At 36.6% G+C, this 21,815-nt stretch overlaps 2 protein-coding genes across 6 annotated transcripts in view; one reads left to right on the forward strand and one right to left on the reverse strand.

The window, feature by feature from the left end:
- MACROD2 (mono-ADP ribosylhydrolase 2) overlaps positions 1–21,815 on the reverse strand; it is a 2,106,139-nt gene that overhangs the window by 1,722,741 nt on the left and 361,583 nt on the right. The window lies entirely within an intron of this gene.
- FLRT3 (fibronectin leucine rich transmembrane protein 3) lies at positions 729–14,414 on the forward strand. 2 transcript variants are annotated; one of them, XM_023217821.1, is made up of 2 exons: positions 729–992; positions 10,858–12,991. In XM_023217821.1, the coding sequence occupies exon 2, from the start codon at positions 10,910–10,912 to the stop codon at positions 12,857–12,859; it is 1,950 nt and encodes a 649-aa protein (XP_023073589.1). In that variant the 5' UTR covers positions 729–992; positions 10,858–10,909; the 3' UTR covers positions 12,860–12,991. The 2 variants fall into 2 exon arrangements, with proteins under 2 accessions (XP_023073589.1, XP_031790552.1); XM_031934692.1 differs by lacking the exon at positions 729–992 and adding an exon at positions 9,145–9,276 and having other exon boundaries at positions 10,858–14,414.

Here is a 21,815-nt window from a genome sequence, read left to right on the forward strand (position 1 = left end):
TTTTTTTTTGAGGCAGAATTTTGCTCTTGTTGCCCAGGCTGGAGTGCAATGGTACAATCTTGGCTCACTGCAACCTCTGCCTCCTGGGTTCAAGTGATTCTCCTGCTTCAGCCTCCCAAGTAGCTGGGATTACAGGCGCCCACCACCACGCCCAGCTAATTTTTTCTCCATGTTGGTCAGGCTGGTCTCGAACTCCTGACCTCGGGTGATCCGCCCACCTTGGCCTCCCAAAGCACTGGAATTATAGGCATGAGCCACCGTAACCAACCCTGATGTATATATTTGAACCTGCTTTTTATTCATTTGTTCAATAAATGAATAAATATTCACAGTTGGGATTACTGGCCTACATCTTCCACAATTATAACATTATTTTAGCTAGTGAACAATAAAACTAATTTGATTTTGGTTAACTTCTTTTCAATACAGATGGTTTAAAAATAAAACAAAACCTGGGTTTTTCTATTGTGATCTTAAAAATATCTTTCTAACATGCTTTTTAAAAATATATATAAGTATGCTGCCACTGCCTTGTAGTAAACTTTAGAAAATGTTGAGATTCCAAAGGGCTGCCTACAAACCAAATGGCATCCTAGCTTTGGCAGGCTGATGCTTCATTTCGGCTGCTCTCGCCCCCTCTAGCGTTTGCAAAGCTCATCTGTCTGATTATCCAGTTACCTCACTGAACAAGAGCTTGGCTAAGTCCTGCCCATCTATGACATCACCCCCTTCTTCAACCACTGCGAGGTGAAGCTTTAAACTTCAGACTTGGAGGTGGGCTGTGTGCAGTAAACTGGAATGCTCTCCCTCGCTCACTCCTCAGTGTAGGAGTTATCTGAAGCAGGACAAGCTCAGCCTGCAGCTGCCGTGGGCTTTGTGTGGACTGGACGCAGAGCTTGGGAGACGGGGGAGGGCTATTACTCCAATTCACAGTCAATGGAATTACAGCTATAGCGGCAGTGTATATAGGATTGCTTTTTCTCATCTTCCTGGTAAGTGTTTTCCATGTTTTTTCTTATGATTGTCCCAGAAAGTTTGCTTGGTTTTACTCTCTAGAAAGAAACGACTGGATACTATGAGAAATCCAAATAGGAACGTTTGCTCTGTCACCAGAAAAAGCAATATATGTGTGTGCAAGCCAGCAAAGAAAAATTTCACTATATGGCCAAATGCAAGAAGTTTATTAGAACCTTCTTTCATTTATAAAAGATAGTAAGTGGCTATTTTCTGTCTCGAGTAATTGCTATTTGAAAAGAGCCTTATGGAAAACAGCAAGTTGGAAAGTTCAGTGTTAAATATCAAAGAATACAAGGAGATTCTTCACAGATAGAAAAGCAAAAGGTCCTGCTAACTTGGTGTGTACTGTATGTGTGGTATGATCACCAATTGCTGTTTTTACAACTGTGAAAGAAAATCAATAATCCCTCAGCCCATGAGTACGCAGTACATGAAAAGCATACATCTTGCTCACAGCTAGCCGAGCTGCTCCTAGAGACTTATGTGCCTCTGTAAAGGATTAACAGCTACACCTAGATTTTAAAGTGCACCATTGCACTGCTATGGTGCCTGAGCTGCTTCAAGCATTTCAGGCTTGCAAATCTCAACTGGTAAATTGAACTCAGAGGAGGGGGAGACTCTCTTCCAAACCATATTCCCTCTTCAATAGAACGCCAAAATCCATTGCTTAGGCAAGTGTGGTATGTGACTAGCATAGTAAATGGCTAAGTCTACTCAGAAAAACTAACAAAGCTCACCCTGGAAGCTATGCCTGATGTATGCAGTGAGTTTGGAGTGGCAGGAAAGAAAAATAAATGAGTAGAGCCCTCATCAAGTGGGTTTTGCAGAGGATCCATTCTTTGCAACTTATAATAGGAAAATCTTATATTGGAAGAAATGCATTTATACTACAAAGCTTGAAAAAGTAGTTAAATGTATCTTCTCAAAAAAAATTTTTCACTAAATTAGTTCTGAAACAAAATGGTTGCATATAGGTAAAGAGTGCAACAGGCCCATCCATGTCTTCTCAACGTCTGGGGGGTTCTTTTTTGTTATTTTATTTAGAATTTAAACAAAAAAAAAACTTGATTTTTTTTTTCAATTGTTAGTCCAAATTCTCTAATGGTTTTAATAATAAGGCTATTTTAAATAGTCTTAATATATCTGTCTCCTTTAAAATGCTCATCTATGTTATTTTATTATCCAGAAACAACATAAATAAAGCCACTAGAAAAGTCCTTCAGCTGTAGCAATGCCTTTCATTTATCTCTAACTGCATAAAAATATCCTGACCAGCCTAAACATAAAGAATAAATTTGCCTATATTCAGGGGGAATCACCTATACTTGACCCAAAGTGACAGAGGACTAATATTCATCTCTTCTGAAATGAGTAAAGAAAAATGAATCCTTTAAAAGTACCACAATAATATCAACATTACCAACTACCACAAATATTAATGATAATATGCCAGGTTTTTACCATGGGAAAATTAAATCAGAGATATGCCCCTTAGTTTGGACACATATATACACACACAGACAAACGTACATCTATTTATCACCCTGAAATAAAAACCGGGTTATAAAAATGCATAGATTTAACTAAGAAAACTAAAATTGATTTTTTGAAGAGCACAGCCAAAACACATCAAGTCCAAGGATCAGCGAAATATTAGTGAATGAATAAACATAATGAATTCATTAATATCGTGGTTCTGTATAACTGTCTACCAGTTATTAATTGGGTTTTTCATTTCGCTGCACCCCACCCTTTAAAATCAATTATGACTGGGTTCAAAATGCACAATTAAACACTTCCCAAACATAACGTTTGTGAAATGTATAATTGGGTAGCAAATAAAGTTTTTACAAAAAGAAGAAAAACAGTAAGAAAATTTGTCATAACTAAAGGTGGCAGCAAAATAGAAGGTATGTTTCTTTTGCTTTTAAGTGTTAATTAAAGAGCCTACAATTCTATCAAAACTTTTTCAGAGCTAAATGAAGCAGTGTGAAATAAATTTGGTTGAAATCTTGTGGCTGTCAGACTTTGTTAGCAAGCTATTAATTATCTTTACCCCAGTTTCTTCTCTAGACTGTATTGCCCAATCAAATAGAAACTCCAATTATGCTCAGCATCTCCTGCCTAGGGACACAAGACCCTAATGAACATTCAGTCTCTCTTGACGAAAAATACAATAATCAGCTTTAAATATGCAAGTGCACTGCAGAGAGATTTTTCTGTGCTTTACTTGGCCACACACCCTAAGGCTTCCTCCTCTTTCTGGATTATTTTGAACAATTTTAAGCCCTACAAAAATCAGTGCAGGGAATTTGCCTTGTCTTAATAATATATTAATGTTTCTTCTTTCTTGCTTTTCATTTTTGATATGCCAATGTTCATACCAATATTAAATCTGGTCACTAAAACACATATTTGGTTTATAGTTGCCATTTCAGTCATTTCTTAACTTTTATGCCTCTTTTTAAGGTGGGTGGGCTATATAACAAAGAATGTGATTGATTACTGGCAAAATTCAGAGCTAACTTAAAAATTCGGAATAGATCCCCTTATATATTCTTTTATTCAAACTCATCTATTTAAAAAAAAAAAAGCATTAGAAATAACTGTTTAAAGTCAAACGAAGACTACCATAAATAAAGTCGACAATGGAAATAAGATTCAGTAAATTTTTCAAAGGCCATAATTTCTCCCCTCCTTCTTTCCTCCTTCCCCCTACCCTCCCACCCCCCACCTTTTGCCCCAGAGGCCTTCACTGTTCTTCTCAACGGGAGGCTTTGTTGTAATTAAACCAGAGAAAAACTGGCCAGCAGCAGCCAACATCTGACTTGCGGCTTCTGAAAGCAGTGTTCTGGTAGAGTGTACCACCCCCCAGCGGGCAAAAACTCTACAGTAAAAATCTCTCAGCAATATTAATCCTCAAAACTGCATTTTCTCTTCAGAGTATAAAAACGGATGTTTCTCAGCTCCTTCTAACATTGCACCATTTCAAAAATTTACTGAAAGTCAACAAATAAATTTCCAACAAAGAGTTGGTCTTCTGAAACAGCATTCTTCCTCTTAAGAAAATGGATAATACACATTTCAGAAAGTATTTTCCAGTTTCAAAATACAGACCGACATCACTAAATTTGGTTAAACATGACACTAAAGGACAGTTTTCAAAGCTATGTTTATGTTGTGTAAGAAAAAAACTTTGAGTTATCTATTTACGAAAATCCCAGAGAAAACAGATTTTAAGTAGAAAGCAATAGAGTATAATTTAAGCAAAAGCTAAAATTTCATTTGTTTTGCATATGCAGAATCTCTTTCCTACCCTAAAATCAAGTGTCAGGGATGTATAAAAAGCTTTCTGCAGGTATTAGTCTGTTTAAATGAAAGGAGGGAGAAATTGCTCTCATTTGATGAGACAATGACAGCTTTTGTTCTTTATTCTTTCACTTTACATGTGCACAAGTTACCGTGGCAACTTTGAAGAGAAAACCCACAGACCACATTTGGTTAAAAACCATTTTTAAAGTGTGCCACTGGACTGTGGATTGATCAGTTTATGTGTTGTTGATTTTCTTCCTCTTCATCTGGTTTAAGTAATACCCTACTTGTACATGAAAAACAATGTATTTTATGACTTCAGGTGGTCTCACCGACCAGTATAGTGCTTGCCACACAGTAGACTAAAATAAATCTATTTGCTGAACTACTGTATGGAAACTTAAATATTAGAAATTTAAAGCACATCAACCAAGTTGTACTCACACAGTTAAAAAGGAATTTAAAGTCTGCAATGGTAAAATGTGGTTTAACAAAAGTAGGCGCACTTTTAATTCCTTTTGCTCAAAAGTCAGCACAAATTTAAAGCATGCCCCTACCCCAAACTCTATACCACTTACCTTCACCACTCTCTAAATTAATATCGTACTCGTTCTTACAAGTCTTGTTCTCTAATTCATTTACTTTGGGTTTCATATCATAAAAGGAAGCAGCATTCACTATGCTGAAGGATAATATCCCAGTTTGCCTTTTTGTTTTAAGGATGCTTGATTTAACTTTACAAGCCAAAATAAATGAAGCAGAATTCAATTCATTTGTCACAAACGTACCGGGGAAAAGAACCAGTAACAGAAAAAGTAAAAATACTTAGCATTGGAAATATTATCCCCTATTTTCCATAAATGAAACAAGGACCTTGTTCAGGCTAGAAAATAGTCTGGATAAAACCAAGTATGAAAAGGCACACTTGCTTCTCTGCCTCTCAGCAAACCCTTCAGACTTCATGACTCTCAAGAGGAGAGTTAGAGGTCCTTCTGCTTGCCTGGCATTAAACAAAAGAATTGGAACTTTCCTGAAATCTGATGATCGTGGAAAATTTAACTACCAGACAGGCTGCTTAGAAAGCATTTTGCTGTCACTATCAACTAACCTGATGTACTCCAGTTTTTCAGTTTAACCATATATGTAGTTTATTTGAAATACCGTTTGTTGTTGCAAAGACTTAGCATTCATAGGTTGAGCTTTTTTAGCAGCAATTTAAGCCTTCATAAATAAATTACCTTCCTAATACTCTAAATTATGATTGTATAAATTCCAGTTTACCTAGAAATATTCACAAAGTTGGATACGTTTGTTTAGGCATGAGTTTTTTTTAGCTTCAAGGTTTTGCTTAAAACAATGCAACTAACTTGGATTAAAAGTTCTACATGCCATTATATTTTAGACTGAATATTTTTAAAAGTCCCCAGCATTAAGAAATCATTCTGTGGGAGAAATCATTAAAAAAGAAACTAAAATCTCAAAACCTCATACTTGAATTAGTATTTTTCAAAAATGAGTAATGATCAAACAGGTCAAATCAAAATCAATTTAAATCTAAGGCATAAATAAGAAGTTAGCACTACTATTATATAGCTTCATCTTAATCTAAGTAATATTCTCAAAACATAAGAAATACCTTCTCATAACACTCCCAGCTCCAAAATATTGTAGTAGCAGGGAAGAAATCATATAAACATGTAGATTGCCGCAAGTTCTTGATTTTATTTAAATATCAGTTTTCTATTCAGATACAACTTCTTATATTAGTTTTCCTAAAATAGTATCCTTACCTATTTACATGTTTTATTGCGTGTACCATGGAAATAAATTGGAAGCTTTTCAGACTTGATGATTACATTATAAATGCAAAAAAAAAAATCCACAATTTTTGTTTGTAAAAAGAAACTGAATATGAATATAAGGATCCCTATTAAAAATCTGATTCATCAGTGAGGTGATTATGTTTTTCTTCTTTTTACTACAGTTTTAAGTGTTTTATAGTTAAATAATGATTCCATTAAAAAATTTTTTTAAACATTCCATTAAGTTACCAGGGCTCCATTTATGTTTTTCCCCCAAGTTACCCCATTAACAGTATTTTTCTAAAAGATCGATTCATTTTGTTCAGAAGTAATGGCCTTTCAAGCCTAGGCAGACAGAAAGGCTCTGAAGTCAGTGTTGTGGAAACCTGGCCACAGTGTCCATGCCAGTGGGGGTCATTTTTCTTTTCATCATCGACATTTGACTACAGTATTTCTAGGTGTGCAAATATGTAGATCCAGCTCAGAAAGGGGAAAGTCAAAGCACAGGAGAAGATCGTTTATTTTTGATGAAGAGGTCCTTGTAGACTTTAACATGCCAAAACCAAAACCCAAAAATCTGTTTAGCACTACAGTTTCAAACATAAATGGGAAAGAGAAGATATAAAATGTAGTCAAACATGAATGGTTTTGAGCCTAGGTAAAGGGAGTAGGGGCATATGAAAGTAGCTCTGAATGTAACCTTCATTTCTGAAAGAGTATCCTTCTCTCCTAAGAAACCTGTTTTATGTTTTTCCTTTTATTTAAATACAATGTGGGGAGAAAAGAATGACATTTTCCAAGAACTTAATGAGATTTAAGGCTTTCTGTTAATCCCACATTATCACCACTATTGTATGAATGGCAAATGTGAGTTTGCATATCAAACAGAATAGAGGAAGCAGCTTCACAAATGTAAAACAGGTAAAATAAACAAATTAATCTTCCATCTTTTCACACCAATTTAGAACTCTTTCATTGTCTGGGTTAAAAATGTGAAAATCAATACATATTGTTAGAGCCTAATTTGGTGAAAAATACATAGTTCAGATACAAGATAAAAGACATTTATTTTATGTCTGGTTATCATTATGATCATCACCTTGGACACACTGTGGTCTGACCTGACTCAGGGAATGATCAGTTTTTAAATCCCCAAAATGAGCAGATTCATCATCTCAAGTATCTATTGCCTCACTATCATCCCTGGAATATCAGAAATGCTTGACTCTTGATAACATTTTAAGCAGGTTCTCACTTGTATTTTTATAATGGTTTTTAATTAGTTTCTAATGCAATTTAACATAAGTTGTTGTTTTCTAAACTTAACCACATTATTTTATATGTTGAATAATTTTCAAGTTTAAAAAACTTTTACAGAAGATACTTTAAAAAGTAACCTTGTAATTATAATTTCAACAGCTTGGTTTTCCATTTTCACACACTGAGAAAGCAACAGTTTTCAAGAAAAGATACTATTGGAATTTGACAATAACGAGCAAAGCCCTAAAGGCATCACAGTAAAACCTCACATTAAACAATAAATCATTTAAACTTTCCTCTGTGGGCACTTTGCAATATTCACTAGAGATTGTTTGATCCATCTGCTAACTGCTAGTTTTGTTTCAAGTTGCCTAAATAATAAATTATATGTATCTGTAATTTTTTTCACTTTTCTTCTGTTAATACAGCCTATGACCATGTTGGTATGCAGTTAGCAAACTAAAATAAACTGAATTTTTGGAGAGAACCAGAAACACAAATTGTGGCCTTATTTAACATACTCGTTCAGCAGAGCATTTGAATTATGGAACAGATGCTATCCTTGCTGGATGTTAGGTAGTAACTGTGGGAGAAGCAAATTGCTACTACTTTAGTCCTTACTTTCAGGGTCACATCTTTCCAGGATACTCAAATGTTCCCTACATATATACAAAGTATCAGAGTGGATGATCCTTTATAACCAATTGGAATATTACTCACCTCCTCCAAACTCTTAAAAAATCTTCATGCATATTTGATAATGGGCAAAGCAGTCAACATTAAATTCAAAGATCTCTTTAGTCAAGCCAAGCCAAAAGTCTTCTTTCAGAAATGATACACTTATTAAAAATTGGCATATTCATGTATGAACCTAGAGAGAAATGCCCCATCTGGTTTTGATGTGCTTTCCTAATGGTCACTACAAGGAGATCGAAATAATAGTGTCCTTTCTATTTCAAATACAAAATTTTTTTTTCAAACTCAGTATACTAAAAGAAAATTAGAACAGTATTCTCCAGAAAAACTAAACATGACTTGAACTTCTATGTCATCTTTTGGGCAAGAACACCTGAGTGCTTAGAGTTTCAAGATCAATAAGTAGTCCTTAGATGTACCCCTAAAGAGAAAGGGGATGGTGTCGACATTCTGCAGTTGGGAAAATTGAGACCTGCAGGAAGAATCAAACAGGGCACTGAGCAAATCAACAGAAAAGCTTTTAACATAGTCTTTTCAACTGTAAATTGTGGATTGTGTGACTTTGTTAAATCATGTTCAGAAATGCCTAAAAAGTTACCTTGGCATTTCTGTCAAAAATATTTGTTAATGTATTTGCTCACCTCTTTGACATGTACTTGTTTTCTTCTTTTTAAACATTTTATCATTTTATGCATATGATTTCAAAGTAAATTTTTAAAGACTGGCTTGAATTTGAAAGCCATGGTGTTTAATTCAAAGTGACACAATCATATAATAGAAATTATCTGTTTGATGACAATCTCAACTTTGGCTCCTACTTTATTTATATAAGAAAATGAGAAGTCTAAAAACAAAGAGGTCAACCTATCCCTTTTGACTAACCACTATGATGAAAGATGTGTTGTTTTAAGACATTGAAATTAAATGTCTAGGAAATTTCTCTAGTATGTTAAAGTTCATTATTAATAGTTCATTAAAACCTTCTACTTTCACAGGAGATGCTCAGTCCCAGTATATTTTAAGGAAGATAAATATAAAGGAAATTTAGTATGCCTCGTTTTCTTTCCATGAAGAATTTAGTTTCCTTTACTTCTTAAAAGAGAATACCTGTTCTTGTATAACGTGACTGCACCAGACATTCTGAAAAATCAGCAAGAAGCAAAAGCTGGAAATAGCTATTTCACAGCAGGTAATCATACCTCAGGATGTAGCTACTGTACAAAGTTTATACTTGGATAATCCTGGATGGGAATAAAGATAGGGGGTAACTGCCTGAAAAACCTTTTACTATACAGGCCTTAGCATCATGAATGGCTTTCTTCATGAGGATCTGAAGTTACTATCTCTGACCACATTGCACAGAAGAGCCAATAAGAATTTCAAAGAGGGCAATTTCCACTAAGGGAATTAAGCTACACAAAAGGAACCCTCACACAGAAACTCTATCAGAAAGAAAAAAAAAAATACATAGGAAGCCATGTGTCCTACATAGTAACAGGAAGCAGAATTGTTTCTGCCCCCACTTTAATGAGCTTGCCCACCATGCTGAACCGCAGCTGGAATGTTCATTGACAACAGCAAGCCTGATCTGGAGGTGTGTGCGGCATAGGATTACTTGAATAAACGGTGAAGAACATTTCCAAGGACTAAACAAAAGTTTATAAGTCCCAGCCCCTCACCAGGAAAATAATATATGTGCATTGGATATTCACCCCCGCAAAATTTACTCACATCGTTCAATAAGGTAGGAAAAACAAAGTATTTTATTTTCATGCCTAAAATTACAAAGGCTAATTAATACTTAAAAGGACACAAAATATTATATTACACAATACGTCAGTATAACTCTGTACTGTGCCAGCCATAGAAAAAGTTGATTTATATTCTAGGTTAGAATTTAAAGAAATATGAATGCACTGTGAAAACACATTATGAGATAGAAAATAATGAAAAATGTGGACAAAGTCATTAAAACTTGCAGTATGAAACATATAACAAAATGCAAACAGAAGAAAGACAGAGTTCAACATGAAGTGAAATTTTCCACTTAGGTTAGCTGGATGTATCAGCTTTGTAATTCTTTCCCAAAAATAAATGAAGGATTCATTCTTATTTTCTTATAGAAATCCACCCATTTAAAATGATACTTAAAATTAATAACCAAAGAAAATGAAATGATATTAATAATCAAAGCAAACTATGGGTTTAATTGAGATTCACGATCTCAAGATGTGGGTAACTATGAAGTATGAAGTATGAAGAGTATAGATATTTTTATAACATTTTTCTATACCTGTATAGTCTTTGCCTAATAAAAAGTAAATATAAAAATTTGTGGTTTTTTGATAACAGTAAAATGGTTACCTTTAAATATAACAAATAATATTCCAAGGTGTTATTATGAATATTAAGAAAGAAATGGATATTCAATTAGCTTGATCAGTGACTGTCTATAAGGTTGATATAAAGTATAATTAAAATACTTTAGATTATTTAATAAAACTTCATTTATATTTAACATTTCAAAATCAAATGGATTTAGGACATGTTACTTTTTAAGGTATAAAGAAATTAAGAAACCATTAAGGTAAAGAGATTATATGACACTGTCTATTGTTAGCTAGCAATAAACCCGACTATGCCCTCTCCCAAAACAAACTAAAACATTAAGAGTGATAATGGATATTTTAGTTTCCACATTCATTTTAAACATTATATTCATTATGCTGTCCTTATTGTTTTCTGTCTTTTTTTACTCACTTCATTTTAGGGTTCTGAAGTAACGGAAGCTACCTTGTATAAAGACCTCAACACTGCTGACCATGATCAGCCCAGCCTGGAGCATCTTCCTCATCGGGACTAAAATTGGGCTGTTCCTTCAAGTAGCACCTCTATCAGTTATGGCTAAATCCTGTCCATCTGTGTGTCGCTGCGATGCGGGTTTCATTTACTGTAATGATCGCTTTCTGACATCCATTCCAACAGGAATACCAGAGGATGCTACAACTCTCTACCTTCAGAACAACCAAATAAATAATGCTGGGATTCCTTCAGATTTGAAAAACTTGCTGAAAGTAGAAAGAATATACCTATACCACAACAGCTTAGATGAATTTCCTACCAACCTCCCAAAGTATGTAAAAGAGTTACATTTGCAAGAAAATAACATAAGGACTATCACTTATGATTCACTTTCAAAAATTCCTTATCTGGAAGAATTACATTTAGATGACAACTCTGTCTCTGCGGTTAGCATAGAAGAGGGAGCATTCCGAGACAGCAACTATCTCCGACTGCTTTTCCTGTCCCGCAACCACCTTAGCACAATTCCCTGGGGTTTGCCCAGGACTATAGAAGAACTACGCTTGGATGATAATCGCATATCCACAATTTCATCACCATCTCTTCAAGGTCTCACCAGTCTAAAACGCCTGGTTCTAGATGGAAACCTGTTGAACAATCACGGTTTAGGTGACAAAGTTTTCTTCAACCTAGTTAATTTAACAGAGCTGTCCCTGGTGCGGAATTCCCTGACTGCTGCACCAGTAAACCTTCCAGGCACAAACCTGAGGAAGCTTTATCTTCAAGATAACCATATCAATCGGGTGCCCCCAAATGCTTTTTCTTATCTAAGGCAGCTCTATCGACTGGATATGTCCAATAATAACCTAAGTAATTTACCTCAGGGTATCTTTGATGATTTGGACAATATAACACAACTGATTCTTCGCAACAATCCCTGGTATTGCGGGTGCAAGATGAAATGGGTACGTGACTGGTTACAATCATTACCTGTGAAGGTCAACGTGCGTGGGCTTATGTGCCAAGCCCCAGAAAAAGTTCGTGGGATGGCTATTAAGGATCTCAATGCAGAACTGTTTGATTGTAAGGACAGTGGGATTGTAAGCACCATTCAGATAACCACTGCAATACCCAACACAGTGTATCCTGCCCAAGGACAGTGGCCAGCTCCAGTGACCAAACAGCCAGATATTAAGAACCCCAAGCTCACCAAGGATCACCAAACCACAGGGAGTCCCTCAAGAAAAACAATTACAATTACTGTGAAATCTGTCACCTCTGATACAATTCATATCTCTTGGAAACTTGCTCTACCTATGACTGCTTTGAGACTCAGCTGGCTTAAACTGGGCCATAGCCCAGCATTTGGATCTATAACAGAAACAATTGTAACAGGGGAACGCAGTGAGTACTTGGTCACAGCCCTGGAGCCTGATTCACCCTATAAAGTATGCATGGTTCCCATGGAAACCAGTAACCTCTACCTATTTGATGAAACGCCTGTTTGTATTGAGACTGAAACTGCACCCCTTCGAATGTACAACCCTACAACCACCCTCAATCGAGAGCAAGAGAAAGAACCTTACAAAAACCCCAATTTACCTTTGGCTGCCATCATTGGTGGAGCTGTGGCCCTGGTTACCATTGCCCTTCTTGCTTTAGTGTGTTGGTATGTTCATAGGAATGGATCGCTTTTCTCAAGGAACTGTGCGTATAGCAAAGGGAGGAGAAGAAAGGATGACTATGCAGAAGCTGGCACTAAGAAGGACAACTCTATCCTGGAAATCAGGGAAACTTCTTTTCAGATGTTACCAATAAGCAATGAACCCATCTCGAAGGAAGAGTTTGTAATACATACCATATTTCCTCCTAATGGAATGAATCTGTACAAAAACAATCACAGTGAAAGCAGTAGTAACCGAAGCTACAGAGACAGTGGTATTCCAGACTCAGATCACTCACACTCATGATGCTGAAGGACTTGCAGCAGACTTGTGTTTTGGGTTTTTTAAACCTAAGGGAGGTGATGGTAGGAACCCTGTTCTACTGCAAAACACTGGAAAAAGAGACTGAAAAAAGCAATGTACTGTACATTTGCCATATAATTTATATTTAAGAACTTTTTATTAAAAGTTTCAAATTTCAGGTTACTGCTGCGATTGATGTAGTGGAGATGCCTGAACACAATTCTATATTTTAGTATTTTTTAGTAATTTGTACTGTATTTTCCTTGCAAATATTGGAGTTATAAACCATTTACTTTGTGTTCTACTGAGTAAGATGACTTGTTGACTGTGAAAGTGAATTTTCTTGCTGTGTTGAACAATCAGGACTGCATTCACATGAGATCCTTGTAGTATAAGCACAGGCCATTTTTCACTTTGGTATTAATAAAATGTAAAAAAAACTGGCTGAATGGCTGAATGAGAAAATTTAATTTTAAAAAATGGTTATGAAATAATGTTCCAATTATTAAATTTGTATTATCCCAGTGGTATTCAATAAATCAAAGTGTGTGAAGTAATGGGCAATATCAAACCTGCTGCATATCTCCATTTTTGCTCTAGGCAAATTAATTATCCTTAAAAAAGTTAAGCATATCTTCTGAACTGAATACATCAGCTGGCATAAAAGGAGTGTGAAGTCTGTTAAAGCCATTGTCAGCAAAGCTTTGAAAATAAAGGACTTCACAAAAACAGTAATGTAAATGTGTTTCCAAGTTGCGGGGGAAATGTGTACTTAGGAAAACATGAAAACTTAGACTTGTATAGTGTAATGAACATAAATACCAAAACTGCATTTTGGTTTTGCCTATGCCATCCTGATTTTTGAAAAGTGACTTATAACACAAAATTGTTAGTGTTTATGATGTTTTTATCATAAAGGATGTCAGAGAAATTTTATGCATATTAAAAATGTAGTGTAATTATAAGCGATTCCCCTCAACAACCCAGAGAAAGTAGTTCTTTAAATAAGAGAGAATTTAAAGAAAAATAAATACTAGACATCAAATTTAGATCTGGTTTATGTCAAAGGTTTTAACACTGTACATAAATGTTCAATTTACTTTTACAAAGATCAAGAATACTGCCCATTACTGTCACAATTTTCCAGATATTACATAATGAACTTGTAATGTAACAACATTTCCTTCTAGCTTCCTACTGAATTGTGAGCTATTACTTGTTGAAAAACCATATCACTTTTCTGTTGCCATGATTTTTTTTTTTTCAACAAAAAACCAAAGTGCATTGTACGCCCTTTGGCCAGTCTTGTATGTGCCTTGATCCAACGCTACATGTATTCAGCTTTTAAAACTCGACAAATTTTTCATACTCCTTAAATATGAAAAATTATGGTCTTATTGCTGAATAAAACTTTTAAAAAGTACAGAATAATTGTGCTTGCTTTTTCAGGATTGTGTTACTATCACTAAGTAGCAAATTGCCCAGCACATTAGTCCTAAACGTCCCATGTATTTTTCTAGTCATAAAAATAAAAGTTGGCTAAAAATTTTAAAAAATCAACATCTTGAGGTTGTGTATCATTTTACTTCAAAGAGTTCAGTATGTCATGTATAAATTTATTTCCTCTTACTTCTTCATTGTATAGATGGAAAATTTAAGAAATGGTTTCACGGCCTTTCTCTCTTAGGCACACTGCTGCCACTGTGCTGATACTTTTTAAGGTGGTCTTTGAAAAATTGTTTTTTCAAAATAGCCTTTTTAGTAGAGTGAGTTGGCATTTGTGATACTGTTTCTGGCATACAACTCCTAAAATCTTTGCAATCTTCAAAGTGATATATTTTCATTTTTCATATGCTAATGAGTTCACTGATGGCTGGCAGGCCCTAAGTAGCTTCAAGATAAAGTCTGGTCATTGAAAAGACCAAGACATGATTATAGGGTTGGGACTTACAACCCCAAACCCCAACTTCCAGAGAAGGGGAAGGGGATGAAGATTAGGTTGATCACCAGTGACCAATGGTTTAATCAAGCATGCCTGTGTAATCAAGCCTCCATAAAAAAACAAAAGGCCAAGTTTGGAGAGCTTCCAGATAGCTGAACATGTGGAGTTTCCTGCAGGGTGGCATGCCTGGAGAGGGCGTGGAAGCTCTGTGCCCACCCAGACCTCACCTAATGTTTCCTGCCATCTGGATCCTTCGTTGCATCCTTTATAATACATCAGTAAATCTGTTGCCTTGCATTTTGTGAGCTGTTGTAGCAAATTAAGAGAACACAAAAAGGGATCCTGGGAAACCAAACATGAAGCTGGCTAGTTTTGCAACTGGTGTCTGAAGAGGGGGCAGTCTTGTGGGAATAAGCGCTCAACCTGTGGGATGTGACACAATTTCCAGGTAGCCAGTGTCAGGATTAAACTGAATTGGAGGACATCTGGCTGGTATCTGCTGAAGAACTGATTGTTTGCTCGGTGTATGGGGCAAAACTTGGTAAGACAAGTCTTCTGTGTTGATTATTGTTGAATGAGAGAATTAAAACACATACACACACACACACACACACACTTTGTGTTTTCCACACAGAGCATCAAAAGACTTGAAATCTTTCAATCTTTTCATAATGTCTGTACTATTTAGAATAAATAGTACAATTAAAAACAAACCACTTACCCTTCCTAGCTATGTTTCCATATCTGTAAAAGGGGGTTATTAGTACCCTTATTTTTGTGAGGATTAAATGACATGATGTGCATGGAAACTGTACAATCTTCTACAAAATAATAAGTTACTACTATTATGGTCAGCAAATGTTTGCCATCTGTTCCCAAATTTTACTAGAGACTGCTCCTTCTACTCCTCTACTGACAAGGAGTTATCTCCAAGTGACTATGAAATCTTATTAATTATTTGCTTGCTATCTTCAAAATGTTTCCCAACACTCTGTCTTTTGGCTTCCCGTTATGGCTGTTTTCGAGGAACAACTGAAAGACTAATGTGATTAACATTAAACATAGTGAATGTTTCTGAAGGAAGTCTGACCTTGCTTCTAGAAGTTTTGAATAGTTTAAGCTATAGTTCTTATAAAAGTCAGGGAAAGGACTGAATATCTCCATAAAGTCTCTATAAACCTGTAGTTTATAAAAAGCAAAAAAAAAAAAAAAAAAGAGAGATTATATTGATATTTTCCAGTCAGTATACCTCTCATGAGCATAGAAAAGTTTGTCAATGTTCTAAAATATACCTTTTGATTATGTTGCCTGGAATAAATCAGAAACATGTTTTATACTAGCAAATATGCAGAGCATCAACAGGATACAAGTTTTTTCTTTATCTACACTTGCTATAAAATCCAGTTGCTTTGCAAAGTACAAAATATACATATATATATACTTCAATAGAATATCAAGATACAAGTCTCCACCTTAAAGGGCACTCAATAATTATACACACATTTCCATGCATCCCAAACTAAATGATACTAATAAGACTAAATTCCAAATCAGGTACTAACAAATTTATAGGGAAAAAAAAATCCAGTTCTGAATATATAGCATATAGATTTAACAACAACAACAAATAAAAAAAGTGGGAAAGCTAGAAAAAAACTAGAGGAAAAAAATTACTCCCTTGCTAAATGTTTGACAAAATCAAAAATTGTTTTTAGATGCAGCCACTTGTAACTGCATTTAATCACTGCACTTATCCTTGCTCCCTATTAAAAATGACACTGTGCTCTATCTTATAGCAAGGCTGATTTATTAAAAGTATCATTCTCCTATTCCAAACAAATGAGTGAAAAGAACTCGGCTTTAATAACTACAGTTTCTGACTAATGCATATTTTATAGCCACATGCCAACATGACAGTTTTCATGAGGAATCCAAAGAGAGCTCCACGTCCCAAAGCACCTGAAGCATGGGTGTTAATGGAATCAATCCACCAATGAATGTAGTATTAGTTCATTGCTGCTGAAAATGGTAGTAGCATTTAAAATTCTAATTCCTTTTTCCTTCTTAGTATGATTAGCAAATCTTGATTTAGCATAGTCTTGGAATAACAAACACTGTACTTTTTGTTTTTGTTAAATTAGCAAAAAATAACTCATGCTTATCAATCACTTTTTAAGAACTTCAAAGTTCTCTACAAATATTCTTAACTAGTCAATGACTTTTACTGACTGGCTTTTTTTTTTTTTTTTTTTTTTTTTTTTTTGAGACGGAGTATCACTCTGTTACCCAGGCTGGAGGGCAGTAGCGCAATCTCAGCTCACTGAAACTGCCTCCTGGATTCAAGCGATTCTCCTGCCTCAGCCTCCCGAGTAGCTGGGATTACAGATGTGCATCATCACACCCAGCTAATTTTTGTATTTTTAGTAGAGACGGGGTTTCACCATGTTGGCCAGGCTGATCTCGAACTCCCAACCTCAGGTGATCCACCCACCTCAGCCTCCCAAAGTGCTGGGATTATAAGCGTGAGACACCACACCCAGCTTGCTTCTTTTTTATAAGGAGCAGATGGCTTGCCCTCAAGAAGTATGCTGTCTACTAGTTTTAGGGCATAAATAGCAATGACAGTTCACTGCTCTGCAGTAAAGAGGAAGAAACAACTACATCTATTTGAATAGATCAAGGAAGGCCTCATGAAGGAGATAAAATTAAGGATAGGTGTTGAGGGGTAAGAAGAAGTTTAAAGAAAAGCAGATACTGGTTCTGAAGAAAAAATAGTGACCAAAATTATAAAGAAATAAAAATGGGCAATGTTTCCCAACTCTGACCTTGGTCAGAATCACTTGAGGGAGGTTTTTATTAAGATAATCAGGCTCCAACAGAGACTTACTAAATTAAAAACTCCCAGATGAAGGCTAGGCATGTACATTTTAAAAAATTCCAAAGGTGATTCTGCCGTGGTCGAGGACCACTGATTTAGGAGGTGTTTGGATAAAGGCCAATAGTCCAAATACCCTGAAATACAGGGTCCATGAAGGAGGTAAGATTGGAAAGGTTTTTTCCATTAGGCTTTGCAGTGTGTCGAATTCCAAGCTGAGAAGTCTACATTGATATTCTTTGGCAATGCCTCTTAAGCAGGTATATAAATGATCAGTGCTCTTCAGGCAACATTTTGTAAAAATAAAAAATATTGCATAAAGATGAATGGGAGAAACTGGGAACAAGAAGGCAAGTTAGAAGGCTATGCAGTATTTCAGGCAAGGGGAAATAAGGGCTTGAACAGTGCACTGCCAGTGGAATGGGGTCAAAAAAGAAATAAAGAAAGCTTTAATTAAAAAGATACAGTAAAAAAAGTGAATATTGAAGATGATGAAGATTTTCAGCACAGGTAAGTAGAATGTTGGTGAGGCAATTAATAAAGATGGAAAACAACTGAAAAGAAACAGATTTCAGAGTATTCTGTAAATATTGGCTTTGAACAGGTGACTATGTGCGCAGTACAGGTTTACATCTGCTAATTATTAATAGTGCCCTCTTCAACCCTCCATAGTGACCCAGATAATAAATTAACATGACCTTAGGTTTACATTATCCCTCTGGACATGTCTACAAAGGGTTACAAAGGAGGATGTGGGGACAGATCCTCAGCATCAGGAAGGGAAACCACATCTAGGAGGTGAGTACTAAAATTGAGAGGGCAGATGAGATAACCAACAGAAAATAAGCAGAGAGAAAAGAGGTGCCAAAGGAGCACCCTTTGTAATGAGGGAGGAGGGAGAAGAATCCACACCAAAGAAACAACAAACAAACGAAATGTGGGGTGGGGGGGGGTTGCAGAGGAGGAAAAATAATCACAGAAAGAAAATATTATGGAGTCAAGGAAGTAAAGTATTAAAAAAGGAGGATGTCAAAAATGTTATCAGGGTAAAGACATAGAAGAGGTCACCACTGAATATGAAAAATGAGGTGACCCTTGGGGGATTATGAAAGCAGTGTCTGCAAGTAATGAGGGAAAAGTCTCTAGGGTACTGAGAGGATAATGGGAGATAAAGAAAACAGAAACAATGATTAAGACTACTCTTTCAAGAAGATAAGAGGGTGAAGGGGTCTTGGTGGGTCATGGGGAGGAACAAGAAAAAAAAAGGAAGTGAACACCAGGAGGGAGATATATCAACCTGAGGAAGAAGATGGGAGTATAGTGAGAGGAATCTATAATGAAGACAGGGAGCATATTTAATAGGAGAAAAGAAAGTGGAGATGCCCAAGAGGTGCGGCCCAAGCCATGACTGTGGCTCTAGGATGCCTGAAATAAAGACTGACTGAGAAGCTACAGTTTTACAAGTATCACTAGCTAGGAGAACAAAGTCACTGAGAGAGATGGAATGAGGTGGTATGAAGGTAAGGTTTGTAGTCCAGGCCCTAAGGAAGATGGGGAAATGTCCCAGAGATGAAGAGGATGGAGAAGATGATAGGATTAGGTGATGCAACTGTAAAATACAGACTTCAAAATAAAGGTTTTTGAATAATGATGACAGAAGCATAGTCACATCTTTCAGGTTTGGAGAAAACATTTTTGAGACTACCTACCTATATCCCATACCTCTCCCCTACCCTACTTTCATCAAATATTGGTAGTTTCTAGAGATGGAGCAGATAACAGGAAAGTTCATCCTCAAGGAAAAATGTCCATTAATTCAAGACTATGGGAAGAATGCTAAGAAAAATGCTAATCACATGGGAAATTGGAATCCAAAAGAAAAATATTGTAGTGAGCCTAGTAAAAGCAGTTAGAAAACGATCCAGAAAGGAGATAATATTCTCAGAAAGAAAGACACGAAACAGGAAAGCAAAGCGGGAAGGGCATTGCACCTAGGACTCTACCAGATAATCAGTTACACAGGCTGCTGGTCATGAGGTGGGTGGAAACTCTTATTCTAAATAGTACAGACATTATGAACAGATTAAAAGAAGAAGTAGAATAATCAAATTAACCTTGATCTATTCTTCACACTTCAAAACAGAAATAAATTCAACTTTATCTCAAAATACACACTGAAGAAGTATTTTTACCCATGTAACCTTGCACTGGGCTTTCCTACAAGTATCATAAGATTCCAGGCAAAGAGGTAAGCAAATCACATTATGAACCCCTCCCACTCCCTACCCCATCTCTTTTTTTTTTTTTTTTGAGACGGAGTCTGGCTCTGTCGCCCAGACTGGAGTGCAGTGGCCGGATCTCAGTTCACCGCAAGCTCCACCTCCTGGGTTTACGCCATTCTCCTGCCTCAACCTCCCGAGTAGCTGGGACTACAGGCGCCCGCCACCTCGCCCGGCTAATTGTTTGTATTTTTAAGCAGAGACGGGGTTTCACCGTGTTAGCCAGGACGGTCTCGATCTCCTGACCTCGTGATCTGCCCGTCTGCGGCTCCCAAAGTGCTGGGATTACAGGCTCGAGCCCCCATGCCCGGCCCCCATCTCATTTTTATGTTATATGGCTAGAATGAGATTAGAAATAACCTTTAAGGCTGCCTTCAAAGTTTTTCTTTTTTAAGAGGTTTCAAAAGGAAGCATGCAGCCACGGGGGTGTGGAAGTTGGGGATAATGGGATTTTACAGATTGATTATGTGCACACATAAAAGCAGTGCTTCTTTTTCAATGCCAGCTGGCTGGAGTTGGAGGGAGGATAGTCTAGGCAATTACTACGCAAAGTAATTACACTGTTGAATGTACGTTGGGGGCTCTGATAGTTGTGACAACACAAAGCTGACGCTAGTTCATATCAATGTTCCATTAAAAAGCACGGAATCACTGCTGGAATCTCACATTTTAATTTCCTTAATATGAGGATCAATGTTAATGAATCTACCCAGAAAAGACTAGGTTGAACAAAAGTCTAACAGAAGTTTCTCTTTCTAAAATATGTTCTGTAAATATTAGTGACGTCTTACACATACAGTGGGCTTAATAAGTGCCTGCTGATTATGTTGCTGCTACTACAGACCCTACCATTTGTTGAAGACTTTGTCCAGCCCAGCGTTATTTTAGATCTTTTAATCTCATTTAATTCACACAGTAACTTTAGAGAGAGGAATTATTATGCTTATTTTTCAGATAAGCAAATTAAGACTTTGAAAGGTCATAGAGATTTGTTATCCAGTCAACCTTAACAATGATGTACTGAGTATCTGTTCAATAACTGTGGCTGGACTTGGGTGTACAACAGTAGACCAAAAAGACATGAAGATTATGGTTGGGGGAGGGCAGGAATCCAGATTTTTTTTTTTTTTTTTTTTTTTTGAGACAGAGTCTTGCTCTGTCACCAGGTTGGAGTGCAGTGGTGCCATCTCAGCTCACTGCAACCTCCGCCTCCCAGGTTCAAGCAATTCTCCTGCCTCAGCCTCCCAAGTAGCTGGGACTACAAGCACATGCCACCACACTGGCTAATTTTTTGTATTTTTAATAGAGATGGTGTTTCACCATGTTGGCCAGGATGGTCTCGATCTCTTGACCTCGTGATCCACCCACCTTGGCCTCCCAAAGTGCTGGGATTACAGGCATTAGCCACCACAGCTGGCCAGGAATCCAGATATTAAACAAAACTAAAAGGAATATAAAGTGAAAAACTGTGATACGTACCACGAAAGAGAAAAACATGGTGCTATGAGTGAGCATAACAAGAGAACCTATTTAGATTGGGTGGTAAGAGAAAGCCTAAGACCTGAGAGATAAAGAGTCAGCCATGTAAAGAGTGAAATGAAGAGTGTTCTGAGCACAGGAAACAGGCTGAGTTAAAGCTGCAAATAGGAAATCAGCTTAACGTGTGTAAGGATTAGAACAATGCAGGTGGCTCAAGCTCAGTGATCAAGACAGGTGAGATCAGCAAGGTAGGCCTGAATGAGGAGTCTGAACTTCACTGTAGCATAAAAGAAAGACAACGGACAGTTTTTAAGAGGGCAGGGAGGAAGACGGGCAGGAGAGGGGGTGGGGAGCTGGAGAAGTGAGTAAAAGAGGAGGAGAAGG

Source organism: Piliocolobus tephrosceles, chromosome 20, assembly GCF_002776525.5.
Source record: "Piliocolobus tephrosceles isolate RC106 chromosome 20, ASM277652v3, whole genome shotgun sequence".
Taxonomy (NCBI): Eukaryota; Metazoa; Chordata; class Mammalia; order Primates; family Cercopithecidae; genus Piliocolobus; species Piliocolobus tephrosceles.

What these genes read in the sequence shown, in the direction of transcription:
- FLRT3 (XM_023217821.1), top strand. Translation starts at nt 10,910, where the DNA reads ATGATCAGCCCAGCCTGGAGCATCTTCCTCATCGGGACTAAAATTGGG.